General features: G+C 43.1%; 1 protein-coding gene across 1 annotated transcript in view; it reads right to left on the reverse strand.

The window, feature by feature from the left end:
- Positions 1-1,005: 1,005 nt before the first annotated feature.
- Positions 1,006-19,489, reverse strand: part of ZNF649 (zinc finger protein 649) — a 19,270-nt gene continuing 786 nt past the window's right edge. Inside the window, exons 3-4 of the mRNA XM_006868342.1 lie at positions 13,069-14,120; positions 1,006-1,194 (exon numbers count right to left, since the gene is read on the reverse strand). Coding sequence (XP_006868404.1) covers positions 1,006-1,194; positions 13,069-14,120 — 1,241 coding nt within the window. The remainder of the gene's footprint in view (positions 1,195-13,068; positions 14,121-19,489) is intronic.

The following is a 19,489-nucleotide window of genomic DNA, read 5'->3' on the forward strand; positions in this document are numbered from 1 at the left end:
AGCTGAGCATCCAACATCAACACAGCCATTAGACATGGGGGTCTTGGGCTTCCAAAGCTTTGGTCTTTACAAGCTGTTTGTTTTGTTTTTTTCAGCACAGACACTACTTAGTGGGAAACTACGACCAGAATTCCTGTCCGAATCCAGATTCACCGGTAAAACATCACTGATTCTCATATTTAATCCAGAACCACAACCACTTTCACTGAAACTACCACCTCCACCCAACACTCACAGAAGGAACAGTCAAGATATCAAACGACGTATTGCACTGGACAACTCAGCTGCAAAAGTCCTCTTTAAAGCGTTAAAAGAGCAAAGATGTCACTCTGAAGACCACAGTGGTCCTGAATCAAGCCATGGTATTTTTCATCGCTTCATATGCATGTGAGAACTGGACAATGAATAAGGTAGACCACAGAAGAATTGATGCATTTGAATTAAGGTGTTGGTGGAGAATACATAGTGTACCATGGGCTGCCAAAAACAACAAATCTATCTTGGAAGTTCAGCCAGAATGCTCCTTAGAAGCCAGGATGGTGTGACCTGTCTCTCACATATCAGACATGTTATCAAAGCACATCATATTGTGAAGGGTCAGCGAAAAAGAGAAAGACCCCCAACGAGACGGACGGGCACAGTGGCAGCAGCAGTGGGCTCCAGTGTAACGACAATTGTGAGCATGGCGCAGGATCGGGAGTGGTCCGTTTGTTGTGCATAGGGTCAAACCGACTCCACGGCATCTAACAACAACAACCACAAACAACACAAGAAAACTGACAAGCACAGCGACGCGCAAAGACCCCGTACCCTGCAGTCGGGGTTCACCCAGCCTCAGACCCCAAAGGCGCCGACTCCCAACAGCCTCCCCTCAGGTAGCTCAACCCCGGACTCCACGAGCCTTCACTACTCCACGTTCACATATCCCCTGCCCTTATTCGAACACAAAATACTCACTGGCTTGTGTATCTCCAAAAAGTTACACTTAACTTCCGTAAACGGTTTCTACATCTCCAATCGTCCTGAAAAACGTTCTTGGGCTACGGGGGCCGACGAGGAGGGCGGATTACGAGATTTCCCGTACGGTCGTATGAGGCAAAATGTCTGCGTCCATCTCAACGTAACTTTCAGGAAGCGGCCATATTTGAGCAATTTCCGTACAAAACACAGGGCGATGTTTGACCTGTTGCGGCGCTAAAGGATAATGTACTGGACGGTAACGTCATTTAAACCGCTAACTCACCATTCGCTCCACGGAAACCCTGTACAGGGTCGCTATGAGTCAGAACCCACTCGATGGCACTTAATAACAACAACACGCTCCTAATGTGGCTCTATAGGAGACGCTGTGGACTGCTAACCAGAGGGTTGGCTGTTCAAACCCACCGGCAGCTTCTTGGAAAACTTATTCAGGGTCGCTATGAGTCGGAACCAACTCGACAGCACTTAACAACGATGCAGCTCCTCCAAAACCCTACACTGACGGGACGGCCTGGGTGAAGAGAGCCGGAGAAGCTACTAACACTGTCCAAATATTGGTCTTCTCCCTCCTTCCAGAAAATAGATTTTCACAGGCTCGACACACACACACACAAAGATGGAACGGATCAAACTCCTGGCTATCTGCGGGCTGGGCAGAAAAATAATAAAGGCTCACCTTTTAAACAGTACACAAAATTTAAAAACAGACAGGTGGGAATTCAAATATCTGCACAGTGGGAAAGCATGCCCAGGAAAGAAACAGGCTGATGGGAAAACGTGGTACCGTGAAGACCATTATGAGAAAGTGGCTTTAAGAACAGAACAAAAAAGTCGGGAGAAGTTGGTGGAGGATTGGAGTGGCCAGTACAGACATAGCAAAAGATGATCTAGGAGAACATCTGGAGTCCTGGTGTGGTTCTAGGGTGAGCACTGAAAGGTTGGTGGTTCAAACCCACAAGTCGCTCCTTGGAATCTCTATATAGGGTCTCTATGAGTCTGAACTGACTTGACAGCACTTAACAATAACAACAACACAGAGCAATTAAATGTGAAGCTAGTAAAAGGCCAGAACTTTCTACCTAGTAGGTCTCACAACGCCACTGTGAGCAATATTCGTTACTTTCGTTAATCGACTTAATGGAAGACTACTCTTTGATAGGTCCCTCTGCATAACATAAAGTTCTAAAATTAATGGTAGCTATTCTGATATCTTGGTGTGGCGCTGTGGGTTAATGCGCCAGACAGCAAAGCCATTTGAACTAAAAGGTCGGTGGTTCAAGCTCACCAGCTGCTCTTCGGAAACCCTATATAGGGTTGCTGTGGGTCGAAGTCGACAACAACCACAATTCTGATTTCCAACTGTTCCTCCACGCTGGCCTGCAGAAACTAACTGAACTAAATAAAGTGGTGGTGGTTAGGCAGTTAGAATCGAGAAACAGAAGAGGGTCTTAACTCATTCTCTGTGGCTTGTCCTGGCAGAAACAAGCCAATCTGAGCAATGAGGAAGTTTTGAGAACAGGGGTAGGTGAGAGGGGAGACTATTAAGGGAAAATAAAAACAGTTAATAATGAGCTAAAACCTGAAAAACAAAACTCAAGGAAACCATATTTAAACCAATTCCCCAAATTGCAGCAGAAAATTCGGTCAGCCTCAGCAGTAAAGAGATCCTAATTTGTTGTTGTTAAGTGCTATTGAGTCGGATCTGACTCATAGCTACCCTGTATAGGGTGTCCAAGGAGCTCCCTGGTAGGTTTGAACTGCCAGCCTTGCAGTTCACACTGACCTTACAGTCCAGTGCTTATCCTATAGTGCTCAGAGTAGTAATTATTCTATAGCGCTCAGAGTAAATTCTCCAATTTACCTGCTCGTACACTTGGACCAGGAGTCCAGTTCATGCCCCAACAGAAGGCTAGATAAAGGAGAGCTGAGTTCCATTTGGGGCTCCACCTGCTCTTCCTCAATCATGAGGTGGAAGCCCATCTTATATCTCTGTAAGAATGCGTATGCTTAATAAATTCTGCCTATCTTTTATCTGCCTAAGCCTGTTGTCTTTCTAACCTCTTCTATACGTGGGGTAAGTGTGTTACCCTTTCCCAATCCTTTGGAAGGATAGTAGCACTGTTCCAGAGACAACATGGCTGTGTGCCATGAAGTCGGTTTTGACTCATAGCGACCCTGTATAGGGTTTCCAAGGCTGTAAATCTTCATAGGAGCAGAAAGCCTCATCTTTCTGCCATGGAGCGGCTGGTAGATTTGAACTGTTGACCTTGTAGTTATTGTTGTTAAGTGTCGTCGAGTCGATCCGACCCATAGCGAGTGTATAGGGTTTCCAAGGAGCAGCTGGTGAGCTTGAACCAAAGACCTTGCAATTCAAATGAATTTGCAGTCTGACGCATTAGCCCACCACACTGCCAGGGCTCCTTACTGAACTAAAGTATATGTGCCCAAATCCCACCAATTCAACATTGCCCGTGAGCACTTTTCTCCTCGGTAGTTTTTCATTTCTGTCACATGGGGTCACCAGGAATCAAAACTGACTTGAAGGCAATGTACAACCAAAAGCAACATTCCAGAATCTGACTCTCAGTTCTCTTTTCAAAATTCACATTATTAATTTCGTCCACTGACATGAACTCTGAACTTTCCTTTATTGAATTGACATACTACAGCAATCAACGGATATGCGTTTTGGTTAAGATTAGATCCTGTTTTGATATCAAAGCACGTATTTAATTACAATGAAGGGATCATGCTTTCCCAGTTCTTGTAGTCAGCTGATTTCCTCGGGATACTCTCTGTAGCCATACAACGACATCGAAATGTTTGCTAATCACTAGTTCCACCACTAAAGTATCTTTTGTTTCTCCTGTGGGTTATATGGAACATAAAATAAGATGTTATTGGATACCGGAGGTACTAGCACATTCACCGCATTCACGGGATTTGCTGCTGAACAAAATTTCCCGTTTATCCCAATGGCTGTCTTCTGGCAACGGTGTCTCCCAAGGACCACACTTCCTTTCGTTTGGAGCCCCTGGCGTTTCCCGATGTCTGCGCAGTCTCAGAAAGGATCTGTGTCGTCACGGTACTAACAGGATTCTTATCATGCTTGAGTTCACTGGTGTGATGAGGCTTGACTCCTTGCACACGGGTCTCTCTCCCACCCGTCCTGAATGTACGTCTCTTTCTTGTGTGCTTTATCTCTATCAAAGGAAGACAAGTAGGGGGACGTTTTTCCAGACTCGCTGCAGCCGTGCTGTCTCTCTCCTCTATGAGTTCTTTGATATATAATAAGCTTGTACTTTACGGGGAATTCTTTCAAACATTCGGTGCATTTAAGCATTCTGTGGCATTTCTGATGTCTAAGGTGCCAAGACTTCTTGATGAAGGCTTTCCCACATTCACTGCATACGTGCAGAATCTCTTACCTTTTGACTTTTCTGGTGCTTACTGAGGTGGGACTTGGTGCCGTTGGATATCCAATCCTTGGGGAATTGGGATTCAGGACGAAAATTCTCCTGTTTACCATGGAGAAAGATTTTCTCACTTCTGTGAAGATCAGCAGATTGGCGTTTCCTCCCCACCCCCCAAAGTTTCTACTATGCTTGATTAAAGTCAAATTTGACTTCACAGATTTTTCATGTAAATCAAATACACCATGAATTTTGCCTTAAGGGCAAATGACTCTTGTACTGATGAGTGATCTATTCCAATGCATTTTGCTCATGGCTCTGTGTAATTTTATGCATCCTGCTTTCACCTTGCAAGCGCTCAAACAGATGATCAAGTTACAGATTTCTAGAAAAGAAGAGAACCATAAATCCTTCCTCCATCTGCAGTAGGAATAAACTGATTAAAAAATGCTTCGATGTATGGTGGCTCTTTAGTGTCAAACCCTACAGTATGAACATAAATAAAACTTCACATTTGATATTACTTGCACACTGATGAACACACAATAACAGAAACAACACAAACAGCAAAAAAAAAAAGTTACTATAAAAGAATTGCTGTTCTAAAGTGCCATGGAATCAGTTCCGACTCATAGCGACCCTGTATAGGGTTTCCGAGGAGCGACAAGTGGGCTTGAACCGCCAACCTTGTGATTAGCAGTCCAGTGTTTATCCTACAGTGCCACACCAGGGTTCCAAAAGAACTAAGCTGTTGTCAAGTGCCATCAAGTTGTTTCTGACTCATAGAGACCTGTATAGGTTTTCCAAGGAGTGGCTGGTAAGTTTTTGCTTTTCAAACCGACTTTTCAGTCAGTGCTTACCCTACCGCACCACACCAGGACGCCAAAGATTGGTCATACAAAATAAACACAGAATTGGCTGTTTTCTAAATATGGCCTCTTAAAACTGGTTGTTGTTGTTAAATGCTGACAAGATGGTTCTGACTCATAGACTCCTAGCTACGCTGTATAGGATTTCTGAGGAACAGCTGGTGGGTTTGAACTGCCAACCTTGTAGTTCGTAGTCCAGTGCTGATCCTACAGTGCCAAAGAGGCTGTAAAATTCAAGCAAGTCACTGTGAAAGCAGACAAAGAAATCTGGAGATGTACCTGATCCTAACTGATGAAGGATAAATTCATTCATTCCATAAATCCTTATGAAATGACAATTATGTAGCAGCCCTAGAGGGGTTTGTGAAAAATACAGAATGTTACATTTAGGGAAAAAACTTCATACATAATAGAGGTATTCAATCTATATGCTGAGCAACTAATCCGAGCAGCTGGGTTCTATGAAGAAAAACGTGGCATCAGGATTGGAGGAAGACTCATTAACAATCTGCGATATGCAGATGATACAACCTTACTCGCTGAAAGTGAAGAGGACTTAAAATTCATCTACTGAATCACCACAGATGTTGTTTTGTTGTATGCTTTCTCAGAAGGTTGGAAATAGAAATACCTTATGATCCAGCAATTCCTCTACTTGGTATTTACCCACAGGAAATACCAGTACCAGGCTGTTTTGACCACTGTAGCCCTTATAAATTTTGAAGCGGGGGAGTGAGGTTTCCAACCTTCTTCTGTTTCTTAAGCAGTGCTTTGCTTATCCTGGGTTTCTTTCCTTTCCATATAAAGTTTGTAATTGTTTTTTCCATCTCTTTGAAGAATGTCGCTGGGATTTGGATTGGGATTGCATTATATGTGTAAATTGCTTTGGGCAGTATTGACATTTTCACAATGTTAAGTCTTCCTATCCAGGAGCATAGTACATTCTCCCATTTTTGTCTCTTTTGGTTTCTTGTAGTAGTGTTTTGTAGTTTTCTTTGCGTAAATCCTGTTTCTCTGGTTACATTTATTTCTAGATATTTCATCCTTTGGGTGGCTATTGTAAATGGTATTGCTTTCCTAATGTCCTTTTCAGCGCTGTCATTTTTGCTATAGAGGAATCCAACTGATTTTTTCCATGTTGATCTTATATCCTGCCACTTTGCTGAATCTTCCAATGAGGTCTAGTAGCTTTTTTTACTGAGTCTTTTGGTTTTCTATGTATAGGATCATATCGTCTGCAAATAGAGTTTTACTTCCTCTTTGCCAATTTGGATGACTTTAATTTCCCCGTCTTGCCATATAGCTCTTGCTAAGACTTCCAGCACAGTATTGAATAAGAGTGGTGACAAAGGGCATCCTCATCTGGTTCCTGTTTGCAGAGGGAAGGCTTTCAGTTTCTCTCCATTGAGAGTGATGGAGGCTGTTGTTTTTGTATGTATGCTCTTTATTATGTTGAGGAATTTCTTTTCAATTCCTACTGTTGAGTGTTTTGATCAGGAATGGCTGTTGGATTTTGTTAAATGCCTTTTCTGCATCAATCGATATGATCATGTGGTTCTTTCCTTTTTTCTTATTTATATGGTGGATTAGCTTGTTTTTCTAATGTTGAACCATCCTTGCATCTGATATAAATCCCACTTGATCATGATGTGTTATCTTTTTTTGATATGCTGCTGGATTTTGTTGGCTAGGAATTTGTTGAGAATTTTTGCATCTACATTCATGAAGGATATTGGTCTATAGTTTTCTTTCTTAGAGACATGCTTCTCTGGTTTTGGTATGAGGGTGACACTTGTTTCATAAAATATATTAGGAAGTTTTCCATCCTCCTCTATGTTGTTGTTGTTGTTAAGTGCCATCGAGTCGGGTCCGACCCATAGCGACCCTGTACAGGGTTTCCGAGGGTGTAAATCTTTACGGGAGTAGAAAGCCTCATCTTTCTCCCGCGGAGCGGCTGGTAGTTTCGAACCGCTGACCTTAAGGTTCGCAGCCCAATTCGTAACCACTACGCTATGGAATAATTTGAGTAGAATTGGTGACAGCTCTTCCCTGATTGGTAGAACTCCCCAGTCAAGCCATCTGGGCCTGAACTTCTTTTGGTTGGGAGACTTTTGATGCTCTTGATGGTTTATCAGATTATGCGGAGTCATCAGTTAACTGCTACGTTCCATGATTACGTAACTGTCAAACCACTGAGAATCATGAACCAGTGAAATTGACACTTTTTTCTGGGGTTGGGTGAGGCACACAATTCAATCTATGATAGTCTGCAATGAGCATTAAAACATTATTGTTACTGGTATTTCACAACAACAACAACAGCAGCAGGGAAGGAAACACAAGGAACAGAGGTGATGTGAGTGAATGGAGAGAGTAGAGCGAGGTTCGAGTTAGTTAGGGTTCAGAAGGTATGATCAGTAATAGAGACTTTCTCAAAAGAGATTATTGTGGAGTCTGTACTTGGTTTGAGGTCTTAGGTGATCACTTAAAGAGCTATTAACTATGTGATGAGATTTTTTTCTGGCTTCCTTCTTAAATTTAGTAACTGTGAAACAATAAAATTCCTCAAAAACAAAACAAAACACATTATCATTAACTATATGGTTAAAGATGTTCTAGTGTATCTAGAAGTGCTTAATGCTTCTTAAACATGCTTAGGAAGGTACATTATATACTATATACTGAGACACACATCTGATTGATGTTAGACATGAACCATACCTACCGGTTCCAACTTACCTACAAATTTGCCTTGCTGACAAGATTCAGGAATGGAACTCCTCATTCCTAATCCAGAGATGACCTGTCAGGGTAACAATACTAGAAAAATGTAACCAGTAATTAAATTGATGATGTGGCATTTCTTGTGCTGAAGAAGTTTTGATGTTTCACTTAAAAAAAAAAAATTGTTAGCAGCAGAATGCCTTGTTATAAATGTATAGGCCTGGACCCCATGCATTCTTTTCTAAGCATCTGAGTATTCAGAGTCAAAAAGCTCATAGATAAAACTGTGAAACAGTCCTGTGATTTTCTGGTTTCAAATGCTACGCTGGTTGGCTCCTCTCAGCATACTGAAGTCTTGCCTTGGATTATGTTTAGAAAGCCTTCCCTGAGAATTCTTGCTTGCAGCTCCTCCTTACTGTTGCTACACTTGGTGGGATTGCTTTTTCTCATCAATTGCTGCTCCCTTACGTTTTAAGTCTCGTTCGTGTGTGCTCTCAAGTCTAGATTGTTACTGGTCCATAAAGATGTTTCTTTGCCTGATATATTGCCCAATGTGCTCCCAGCGTGTTAAATGAGTGCTTTATACAATGATGGACTGAATTGTCCACTGACCTGGGATTTCAGACTCTGTTCTTAGAGGTCAAAACAGCAGGGCAAATCTCCATCCCTGTCCCTCTGAGCAAGATTCCATGTAACACGGGATGTGGGATTAAGGAGAAATCATGGGTAGAGGAGACAGGGGAAGAGCCCCACCCTTAATGAAAAGTGAGCAGAAATAAACTTAAGTCACATGTCTCAATTCAACCAGTCACAGAGAACCTAGAATCTTTGAAATGGCATACCTTTCAAGATTGACATATTCAACTCCAAGGTACCCCATAAGGATCCCATCTTCTCCCATCTCCTATACTTTCCTTCTTTCTTGGAGTCCCAGAATGGAGCAAGTGATTAAGCTTTGTAATAATAACCGAAAGTTTGGTGGTTCAACTCCACCCAGAGTTGCCTCACAAGAGACGCTTCTGAGAGGGCACAGCCTTGAGCCCTGGAGAAGTTTTACTCTGCACACATCATGTCTCCATGAGCTGGAATCGACTCAACAGCAACAAATAATTCCATTCTTAGAGGGGAAGGCTCTTATTTTGTTTCTGTCGACTTATTCTGGACATTTTTCTTCTTTTCTGCTTGTAGCTCTATAATGAGTCTCTCAAATGATACATGAAAATGTCTCTGGGGGAAATTCTGTTCTGTAAACTGCTTTGCAGTGGCTCAGTTCACTTACTTTCTAATATATGCCTTTTCTGTGTGCTGTGAAATTTAAAACCATAAACTAGTGCTTGCTCTCCAATATCATTTCTCCAGCACAGACATAATGGCGATTCCTCTCAGCATGCACTCTCCAGACATTGATGAAACTGAAAACGTGACTGCACGGTACAGTGTAGTACATAGTCACACATGGCTACTGAACAGGTGAAATGTGGCTAGCCCAACAAAGGAACTGAATTAAAAAATTGTAGTCATTGTAGTTATTGATATCAAGTTATTGATCATCTTGTTGTTAAGTACTGTGGAGTCAGTTCTGACTCATAGCAACCCTCTATTAGAGTTTCCAAGGAGCGGCTAGTCTACTTGGGTGCAAATACTCAGAAACACTATAATAGGATTTAAAATAACTTGGGGATAAACAGCTGTGGGGCAGCGTAAGGACTTGCCCAAATACTTGGGAGGTAAGAGTCCAGATCAGCATAGCTCGTTTCTATGAGACTGTAGTGAGACACACCTCTGCTCTCCATATCTTTACCATTTCTGACACTCCAATGACACTTCTTGGTTTGGTTTGTTCATTTATTTCAATGACCACACAGATGACACTCACAGTTTCATGGTTTATTAGGGAGGTAACACGCTACAACTCAAAATCAGGATCGATTTCAAAGTGACAGGATAAAACCAGGATGCACCTGGTCAGTCTGGACAGCTTTCTCACAGGGATAACCTTTGGAGAAAATTGCTCCCTGCTGATGCTTGGACAGGTCTCTGCTGTTGGATCCTCTCTGTAGACACCTTGGTACCTTCTGGGTGTCTGGCCACTGGCTTCCTGCAGGCAGCCTTTCAGTCACCAACTGGCCCAGCTCACAGCCAGGCTAGCAGGGTTCTCAGCTCTGAAAGCTGTTCTTTGTTGGTGGGCTTCTCCGGTGTTGGGTCTCTCATCAGTGCCGGGTTTTGCCATTAGCTGCTCCCCTGCTAACTGATCAAGGTCACAACCACTCTCTTCCCACGTGCCTCGTCTTCTCTGCTGTTCCAGCTCTTAGTCAGCATCTGTTTTATCATCCAGAAAGCATTCCTCCCCTGAACCGTTCTCAATCTGCCATTTGTGTGTCCTGATTCTCATCTGTGGCGAAGCAAAACCGCCCTCCCTCAACAGACTAGAGTTTAACCAATTCTCAGTCACCCAGGAGTCGTCAATCAACTCAGGTCTCCTTAATTATTAGGCGGGCAGGACAAAAGTATCAAGTCATTGAGTTGTTTACTAGGAAATGTCAACCAACTAGGGGAACCCCCTATGGAAAAGTATCAAATCCACTAGGGTAGAAAACAGCCTGGGAGACCCAACCCCAAACAATGAGGAAAACATCTCCTATGGTATTATTATTTTTTCTTTAAAAAAAAAGCAAGAACAAAGGTAAGAGCCACATAAAGGCACTCACTTCATTACAACAGTCACAAAAACAATCAATAAATTTATAATCTCTTTAGAGACAGTAGAGCTGGGCATTAAAATAAATACTTTGTTTCCTATGATGGTTAAGTACAACTAAAAGGAGTTCTTACCCCTCAACTCCATTTGTAATGTAAATGGTTAATGCACTCAGCTGCTAACCCAAAAGGCCAGAGGTTTGAGTGCACCCCGACATACCTAGAAAGTAAGACCTGGTTATGTAGTTCTGGAAAAACCAGCCACGGGCAACCAGAGGCAGCAGGGTCCTCCTCTGACATACATGGGGCCATCAATGAGGAGGAATCAACAGTCACGAGATAAATTTTCATGAGAAGTTTTTAGGATTTTTCTAACTCATAAGACTTCTAACTAAATACCATGTACCTATTTCTCTATGTCTATTTCACCTAATGTAAACATTGACTCATCCTCTGACTAGATTAAGAGTCCTCTTACATATACTCTAACTCACTCAATGCCCTCCCCAAGAGAACATGGACTTTTTAATTTGTTATTCACCACTGTAGCAATGCCTCCTAAAAGTAAGGCCAGGCCAGCAGTGTGGGGAGACCTGGGGACTCCTGGGCCCAGAGTCAGCTGCGAGGCCACAGAGAACTAGAGTGGAGAGTGAAGCTACCAGCTGATAGGAAGAGAGGGCATATGCACAAGAACACTCACACCTGCAGATGGTACCCACGTGACCTGGTCCCAATGAATGGATGATCAGAACTCAACCAGGAGAAGAAAGGGAAAAAAACAAAAAAAAGTGATCTGATACAATTTGATGAACTTGACCTACACCTATGGATGCAGTAACCCAAAAGAGGGAACAAATCCTTACAGCAAGAAACATTGCCACCCCCTCCACACACAGAGTAGACAGGGATGGGCAACTTGGACATTGGATACCCAAATGGGGGGGAGGGGGACTACAAAGGCAAGAAGTGACTGGCTTACAAGCTTTCAAGAGGGAACCTAGAGCTAGGGGGCATGGAGGAAGGTAGAATTTCCAGCGAGTACTATCCAATCTGTCTAGGTGGAGCTGATGAAATGAAATACAGAAGGGTCACTTGTGATACAATAGTGAATGATTGTTATCAGGACTGATTGTGAGGGTTGGAAATGTAAAGGTAGACTTTTTGTAGCAAGGAAGGGAGTGATTAACTCTCCAGTCTAGGAGCAGAGGTCTCTAGGACCATCAACGGAGAGGAGCCGAAAGCGGGACCCTACCCAGAGAAGCAGCGAGGCCGAGGCCCGAGATGGAGGCAAAGACAATGACGTGGAGTAATGAAGCGGCTGGGGACTTTGGATCCAGAGAGGGAGAGGGACTGTGTGCTGAAGAATGAGGCGGGGAGGAAGTGTAGAGGGCGGGTTTGTAGGGTATACCTTTGGTCAGTTGATGATGCATGCAGGGGATTGGAACCATGGCAATGAAACGATGTACGGTGGAATAAATGTAAAACTAAAGTTCTCCCACATAAAATATCATATAATTCACAATAAAACATGAAAAAAAAAAAAAAATAGGGTCAGGGACAAAGGCAGTATGTGACAAATATTCCTGACATTCATCAATGGACTCAATGTAGGTCTACTGTCTCACAGGAATCTCTGTTTAACAGAAAATAGACGGCAGCCATTCCGGTTTTCAATTGTTCCTTCACACTAATTTGGACAATCTGAACTAATATGCGAGTATCCCAATTTCCATCAATCTAACACTACCCTTTATCCACCAACTACACCCTGTGATTTTTCATTATAACTCGGCATCAACATGAATCATAACTGATTTAGCAGCAGCTCACACGAGGCGACATTACAGATACTGATCATCTTTTCTGTTTCAAAAATTCACATTATTTTGTCCGTTGACATGATCTTAGACTTTCATTCGTTTTAATTAACACAGTAGAGCAATCTGTGTGTATATGCTTCAATTAAAATCAGATTATGCTTGCTATCAATACACATATTTATGTTAAATAAGGATGAGAGGATGCCCCGGTATTGAAAATCCTATAAATTGCTCAGGATACACATTCGGTAGCTATACAACGAGGTAGACGTTTTTATTCATCCCTACCTATTCTCCAGTGACTCTCAGTGAATCCTAGGGGTTTGGTGGGGCATAAAATAAGACGTAATTAAACATGGAAGGCACTGCCACATTCACCGCATTCATAGGCACCACCATATTGACGGCATTCATAAGGATTCTCTGTTGTGCGAACTCTCTGCTGCCCCCTGCTGGTTCACTCCTGGCAAGAGGCTGTCCCACAAAGAAGACATTTCCATTTGGCAGGAACCCATTCATGGTTACTGGTACTGGAGCGGCCCCAGAAGACATCTGCATACTTACTGGGTTAACAGGGCTTTTCTCGGGCATGAAATCACTAGTGTGGGCTGACACACCACTCCCCGTAAAAGGGTCTTCCAATGTGACTGAGTCTTCCGTTTTGATGGCATCCGCGTGCCTCTCGCTCGTGTGTTTTCGTTTATGTAAATACAGAGATGACTTGTAGGTGAATGCTTCGCCACATTCGCTGCAGCCATAAGGTGTCTCTCCTGTGTGGGATCGTTGATGGACACGAAGCTTTGGCTTCGTGTTGAAGGCTTTCCCACACTCGCTGCACTGAAAGGGTTTCACGCCAGTGTGAATTTTCTGATGACTAATGAGGCCTGACTTCTGGGAATACGGTTTTCCACACTCACTGCACACAAAGGGACTCTTTCCTGTGTGAAATCTCTGATGTCCGATGAGACACGACTTCTGACTGAAGCCTTTCCCACACTCGCCACAAACATACGGTTTCTCTCCGGTGTGAGTCCGCTGATGAATAATGAGGTTTCCTTTCTGGATGAAGCCTTTCCCACACTCATTGCAGATGTAGGGTTTCTCTCCAGTGTGAATTCGCTGATGAATAATGAGATCTGCCTTCTCGAAGAAGCTTTTTCCACACTCACTGCAGATGTAGGGTTTCTCTCCCCTGTGAGTTTTCTGATGTTTGATAAGGCCGGATTCATAGCCATAGGCTTTACCACATTCCGGGCATTTATGCGGTTTTTGCCCTTTATGGGTTGTCTGGTAATGTTCCGTGAGCCTAAACTTTTTAGGAAAGGCTTTTCCACAGAGACTGCATATATGTGGTTTCTCACCTGTATGAATGATCTGATGATTAGTAAGGAAAGACTTCTTGATGAAGGCTTTCCCACATTCAGGGCACACGTGTGGCTTTTCTATTTGGTGACTTTTCTGAGGCTTGATGAGGTGGGACTTGGTGCTGTTGGAGGTTCGACTCTCAGGGAATTTCATTTTAGTATAATATCGCTCATGGTCAGCGTGAAGAACAGTTGTCTTCACTCCATTCAGCTCAGCTAAGTTTGCTATTTCATCATCTCTGCTTTGGTTGACTGCTGATAAAGCTAAATGTGATTTCAGGGCTTTTCCATGTAATTCAAGCATACCATGAGTTTCCCTTCGAGGAAAATGACTTTTGTGCCAATGAACTATGTTTTCCAGTGCATTCTGTTCACGGTGTTGTTCCATTCTCTGTCTCCAACGTTTGTGTTGTGAGTGCCCAAGCAGATGGCCACCAACTTTCTGAGTTTCTAGGGGGAAAAAAAGACAACAATGAATCTTTCCATCCTCTTGATTCGGAATAAAGTCACTTTAAGAAATGCACTGACGATATAAGGTGAATCTTTAGTGATAATTCTCTGACGGTGAGTATAAATATACCACCAGGCTTAATGTTCCTTGTATATTGATGAAAATACAATTATACAAACAACACAAATAATAAAATCAGTTAGTGTAGAAACAAGGTTATATAATAATAAGTGGTAAGTACAGATATAGCAGCTTCTTACAAAAGGACTTAGGAAACATGCAGAGGATATAAAATACAAAGCCACTGTGTCCTGCACACCTCAGAGGCGATGACACAATCAGGGAAGAATAGACAGATCTGCTGATTCAACAAATCCTTACTGAAAGACAAGTATAGACCAGGTATCTTTTGGCTACTTGAAGAATACAAAATGTACCCACACTTGCAGATAATACCCACTTGACCTGGCTTCAATGACTGGATGATCAGAATTCAACTGGAAGAAGAAATCAGAGGAAAAAAAGCGTAGTCTGATACAATTTGATGAACTTGACGTACACCTATGGAAGCAGTAGCTCAAAAGAGGGAACAAGTCCTTACAGCAAGAATCATTCCCACCCCCCTCCACACACAGAGTAGACAGGGATGGGCAACTTGGACACTGGCTACCCAAAATGGGGTGCGGGGGGCTACAAAGGCAAGAAGTGACTGGCTTACAAGCTTTCAAGAGGGAGCCTAGATCCAGAGAGCCTGGAGGAAGGTAGACTCTCCAGGGAGTAGTATTCAATCTGACTAGGAGGGGCTGATGCAATGAAATGCAGACGGGTCTCTTGTGATACAATAGTGAAGAATTGTTATTAGGACTGATTGTGAGGGTCGGAAATGTAAAGGTAGATGTTTTATAGCAAGGAGGGGAGTGATTAACTTTTCAGTCTAGGCGCAGTGGTCCCTAGGACCATCAAGGGAGAACAGCAGAGAGCGGGATCCTACCCAGAGAAGCAGTGATGCCTGAAATGGAGGCAGAGATGATGATGTGGAGCGATGGAGCAGCTGGAGACTTTAGATCCAGAGAGGGAGAGAGACTGTGTGCTGAAGACCTTGCATGGAGGGGATTGTAACCATGGCAATGAGATGATATACGATAGAATGAATGTAAAACTAATGTTCTCCCATGTAAACTATCACATAATTCACAATAAAACATTTAAGAAAAAAAAAAAAAAGAGGGTACAAATCCTTACAGGAAGGATCATTCCCACCCCCTCAGTACACAGGATAGACAGGGATGGGCAACTTGGACACTGACTACCCAAAAAGGGGGATGGGGGGAGCTACAAAGGCAAGAAGTGACTGGCTTACAAGCTTTCAAGAGGGAGCCTAGATCCAGAGGGTGCAGAGGAAGGTAGAATGTCCACTGAGTAGTATCCAATCTGTCTGGATGGGGCTGATGAAAGGAAATGGGGATACCACTCATGTGGAACAATAGTGAATAATTGCTATCAGGACTGACTGTGAGGGTTGGAAATGTAAAGGTAGACGTTTTGTAGCAAAAGAAGGGGAGTGGTTGACTTTTCAGTCTAGGAGCGGAGGTCCTTGGGACCATCAAGGGAGAAGAGCAGAGCAGGACCCTACCCAGAGAAACAGTGACACCAGAGATGGAGGTAGAGACGATGACATGGAGAGATGGAGCAGCTGGGGACTTTAGACCCAGAGAGGGAGAGGGGCTGTATGCTGACGACTGAGGAGCAGGCTTGCAGGGTATACCCTTTGGTTGTTTGATGATGCACGGAGGTAACCACTGCAACGAAACGATATCTGATAGGATGAATGTAAAGCTAATGTTCTCCCATGTGAACTATCACATAATTCATGATAAAACATTAAAAAAGAGAATACAGAATGTTACATTTGGAAGTAAACAAAGTTTCACATGTACATAGTAAAGGTGTTAGGGATACAGAAAACTATTCTTTATGTTAATGGGGTTATATTCTAGTATGGTAAACTATTTTAAAAAAAAAAAGCAGGAAGAAAAGCTAGAAAGAAAATAGCTGCATATTTTGAAAAGTGGTTTTATGAAGTGACTTCTACACCAAGACAGGTCTTAAAGGCAGCCTAGAGTTGTAGCTGACCTAACTTTCAGACTCTCCAAGACCAGAAACCATCCGAGGACTCTTCTAGAGCTGGCCAGGAGAATTTGGAGACCAGGTGAGAAGAGTCACACTGTAGAACAGTTCTTGCTGACATTTCCTGGTTGATGAACATTAATATCTGTTCCCAAGAGGTGAAACAAATGCCCTTGAGGTGTTCAGCTTACCTGGCAGAAACCCTCATGGATCTTATATACCATCTAAGCTTCTTCATTTACAACCTTTCCTAGTAAACAGTAAGTCTTCTGTATTATATTAAAAGCTGCTGTCACAGATACGGTGCCTCAGTGACGTCACTGCAATGGATTACCAAACCCCAAAGACAAAGAGAATGCAAAGGAGGAACGGCTGGTCTCGGGAACGCTGCAGAAATCGAGAACTTGAGTTCTGCCTCCTAGGGACCAGCTTTGCGTTGATTCTTACGCTCAGTCATCACTTCAGAGCTCTAGTCTTGTTTTTGATAAAACTGAGGATGCAAGGTGTTAAGTATGTTTTTTTCTGGGTAAGAAATCATTAGGAAGAGCAGAGATCATAAACGAAGAAGGCCCTGTATATAGAAAACATTCAAGGCAAGTGCAGGATAACTAGGGTTTCAGATGTATAGTACTAGAAGACAACCTAAGCTGACTGGGAGTTTTCTTGGTGGGGAGATGATTCTCAAGCCCTAACCCAAACCCAAAACCCACCCAGTTGATTCTGACTAACAGACACCATCTATAGGGCTTTGGAGTCCTGGTGTGGCACTGTGGGTTAACGCGATGGACTGCACGGTCGGTTTGAACCACAAGGTCAGTGGTTCAACTCCCTGGAAAGCCTACTGGACAAGGTCGCTATGAGTTGGAAGCGACTCAATGGCACTTAACAACAACAACACAACAGGGTTTTCAGTGTGGTGCTGTAGGATTAGCACTGGACTACAAGGTCAATGGATCAAAGACACCAGTCACTCCTTGGAAACCCCCTACAGGGTTGCTATGAATTGGTTCTGACCAATGCACAGCACTTGAAAAACAACTGTAAATCTTTATGGGAGCAGACAGTCTCTTTCTCCTGCAAAGCAGCCGGTGGGTTGGAACTAACGACGGCACAATTAGCAGTCCAATGCCTAGCCCACAGCGCCACCAGGCCTTCTTAAATATTGGGGAAACACAGAAATGTTTCCTGAAGAGAAGTCAAATGTACAGAAAAAAGTCTATGTTTGACAATTTCAAGGGAGATCTCAATTTGACAGCTCCTCTAAGAACCAGAAGGAACTTAACTTATTAGAAAGAAGGGAATTTGAAAGGGTTAGAAAACCAAGTGAGAAAACGGAAATCAGAACCTCTGAAGAACATTTGTTGTTGTTAGGTGCCATCGAGTCGGTACTGATCCATAGCGACCTTATGCACAGCAGAACGAAACACTGCCTGATCCTGAGCCAACCTCACTACTGTTGCAACGCTTGAGTCCATCGATGCTGCCACTTGGCCAATCCATCTCGTTGGGGGGTCCTCCTCTTTTTCTCTGACCCTCCACCTTACCAAATATGATATCCTTCTCCAGCGACTGGTCCCTCCTGACAATATGTCCAAAGTATGAGAAAAGAAGTTTGGCCATCTTGGCCTCCAAGGAGCACTCTGGCTGCACTTCTTCCAAAATGGATCTATTGGTTCTTTTGGCAGCCCATAGAACTTTTCAATGTTTCCTCCAACACCATAACTCAAAATCATCAATTCTTTTACGGTCTTCCTTATTCACTGTCCAGCTTTCGCATCCATATGACGTTATTGAAAATACCATGGCTTGGGTCAGGCACACCTTAGTCCTCAAGCTGACATCTTGGCTCTTCACTTTAAAAAGGTCTTGTGCAGCCAAATGCAATATGTCATTTGATTTCTTGACTGCTACTTCCGTGAGTGTTGATAGTTGATCCAAGAAGAATGAAGTCCTTGACAACTTCAATCTTTTCTCCATTGATAAGAATGTTGTTTATTGGTCCAGTGGTGAGGGTTTTTGTTTTCTTTACATTGAGATGTAATCCATACCGAAGGCTGTGCTCTTTGACCTTCATCAGTAAATGTTTTAAGTCCTCTTCACTTTCATCAAGCAAGGTTGTATCACCTGCATATCACAGGTTGTTAACGAGTCTTCCTCCAATCCTGATGCCACGTTTTTCTTCATAGAACTCAGCTTCTCGTATTATTTGCTCAGCATACAGGTTGAATAAGTATGGTGAAAGAATCCAACCCTGTCGCACACCTTTTTTCATTTTAAACATTCAGTGTTCTTATGTTCTGTTCGAACAACTGCCTCTTGGACCAGGTACAGATTCCTCATGAGCACAATTAAGTGTTTAGGACTAATGAAGAACATTAGATTGAAAGAAAAGAGATGACAAAGGCACAAGAGATGGGTTTACAGTGGGATGCAACACTCAAATGCGAGGCTGGATGTGAAGAAGTAAAATTCGTTTTTCCCAATGGGAAACTCCCGGTGTGGCGTTGCAGGATCAGCACTGGACTGCAAACTACAAGGCTGACGGTTCAAACCCACCAGCTAGCTGCTCCTCGGAAACCCTATACAGGGTCACTATGAGTCGGAACCAACTCATCAGCACTTCACAACAACATGGAAGAGAGGTGTCATCCTCAGAGGAAGGTATGAATTCAACACTATCTCCTTGGAAAGAGGCCGGGATGGTGGGATTTCATAGCAAAGACAGGGGGAAAAGATTGGAAGAGGGGAAAGACTTGAGAATTCTGGGAAGAAAAAAAATGAAAGAATCAAAAATATCCAGGTATCCAGAGAAACAGGGATGCCAGAGATGGAGGCAGGGAAGATGACGTGGAGAGATGGAGCACCTGGGGACTTTAGATACAGAGAGGGAGAAGGGCTGTGTGCTGACGACCGGGAGGCAGGCTTGCAGGGTATATCCATTGATTGCCTGATGATGCATGGAGGGGATTGTAACCATGGCAATGAAACGATATACAATAGGATGAATGTAAAACTAATGTTCTCCCATGTAAACTATCACATA

The sequence above is a fragment of the Chrysochloris asiatica genome, unplaced genomic scaffold, assembly GCF_000296735.1.
Source record: "Chrysochloris asiatica unplaced genomic scaffold, ChrAsi1.0 scaffold00116, whole genome shotgun sequence".
Lineage (NCBI taxonomy): Eukaryota > Metazoa > Chordata > Mammalia > Afrosoricida > Chrysochloridae > Chrysochloris > Chrysochloris asiatica.